The sequence below is a fragment of the Apaloderma vittatum genome, unplaced genomic scaffold (assembly GCF_000703405.1).
Source record: "Apaloderma vittatum isolate BGI_N311 unplaced genomic scaffold, ASM70340v1 scaffold35265, whole genome shotgun sequence".
Lineage (NCBI taxonomy): Eukaryota > Metazoa > Chordata > Aves > Trogoniformes > Trogonidae > Apaloderma > Apaloderma vittatum.
The window spans coordinates 619-871 of NW_009717145.1; the positions used below are offsets into that span (position 1 = coordinate 619).

A 253-nucleotide genomic window follows, 5' to 3' on the forward strand; every position below is an offset into this window, starting at 1 on the left:
CACCCCGGCCAGCCAGTGCGGCTCCCTCATCGGCAAGGCAGGAGCTAAGATCCGGGAGATCCGGGAGGTGAGGCTGAGGGTGCCCTGCGTGCGGGCTCCCCTTTTCCCCCGGGAGCACAGAGCTCTCAGCGTGGGGCTGCCACGATCCCGCAGGGTCTGTGGGAGGTGACGCAGGTGATGCAGGACTGGAGCATCACCCTGCGGGTCCCGCCAGGGTCCCTGGGGGCCCGGAAGTGGACAGGGGAAGTGTGAG

At 69.2% G+C, this 253-nt stretch overlaps 1 protein-coding gene across 1 annotated transcript in view; it reads left to right on the forward strand.

The window, feature by feature from the left end:
- Window positions 1-253, forward strand: part of LOC104274231 (poly(rC)-binding protein 4-like) — a gene marked incomplete at its 5' end in the record, with an annotated part of 5,131 nt that overhangs the window by 565 nt on the left and 4,313 nt on the right. Inside the window, one exon of the mRNA XM_009869795.1 lies at window positions 5-67. Within this exon, the coding sequence (XP_009868097.1) occupies window positions 5-67 (63 nt within the window). The remainder of the gene's footprint in view (window positions 1-4; window positions 68-253) is intronic.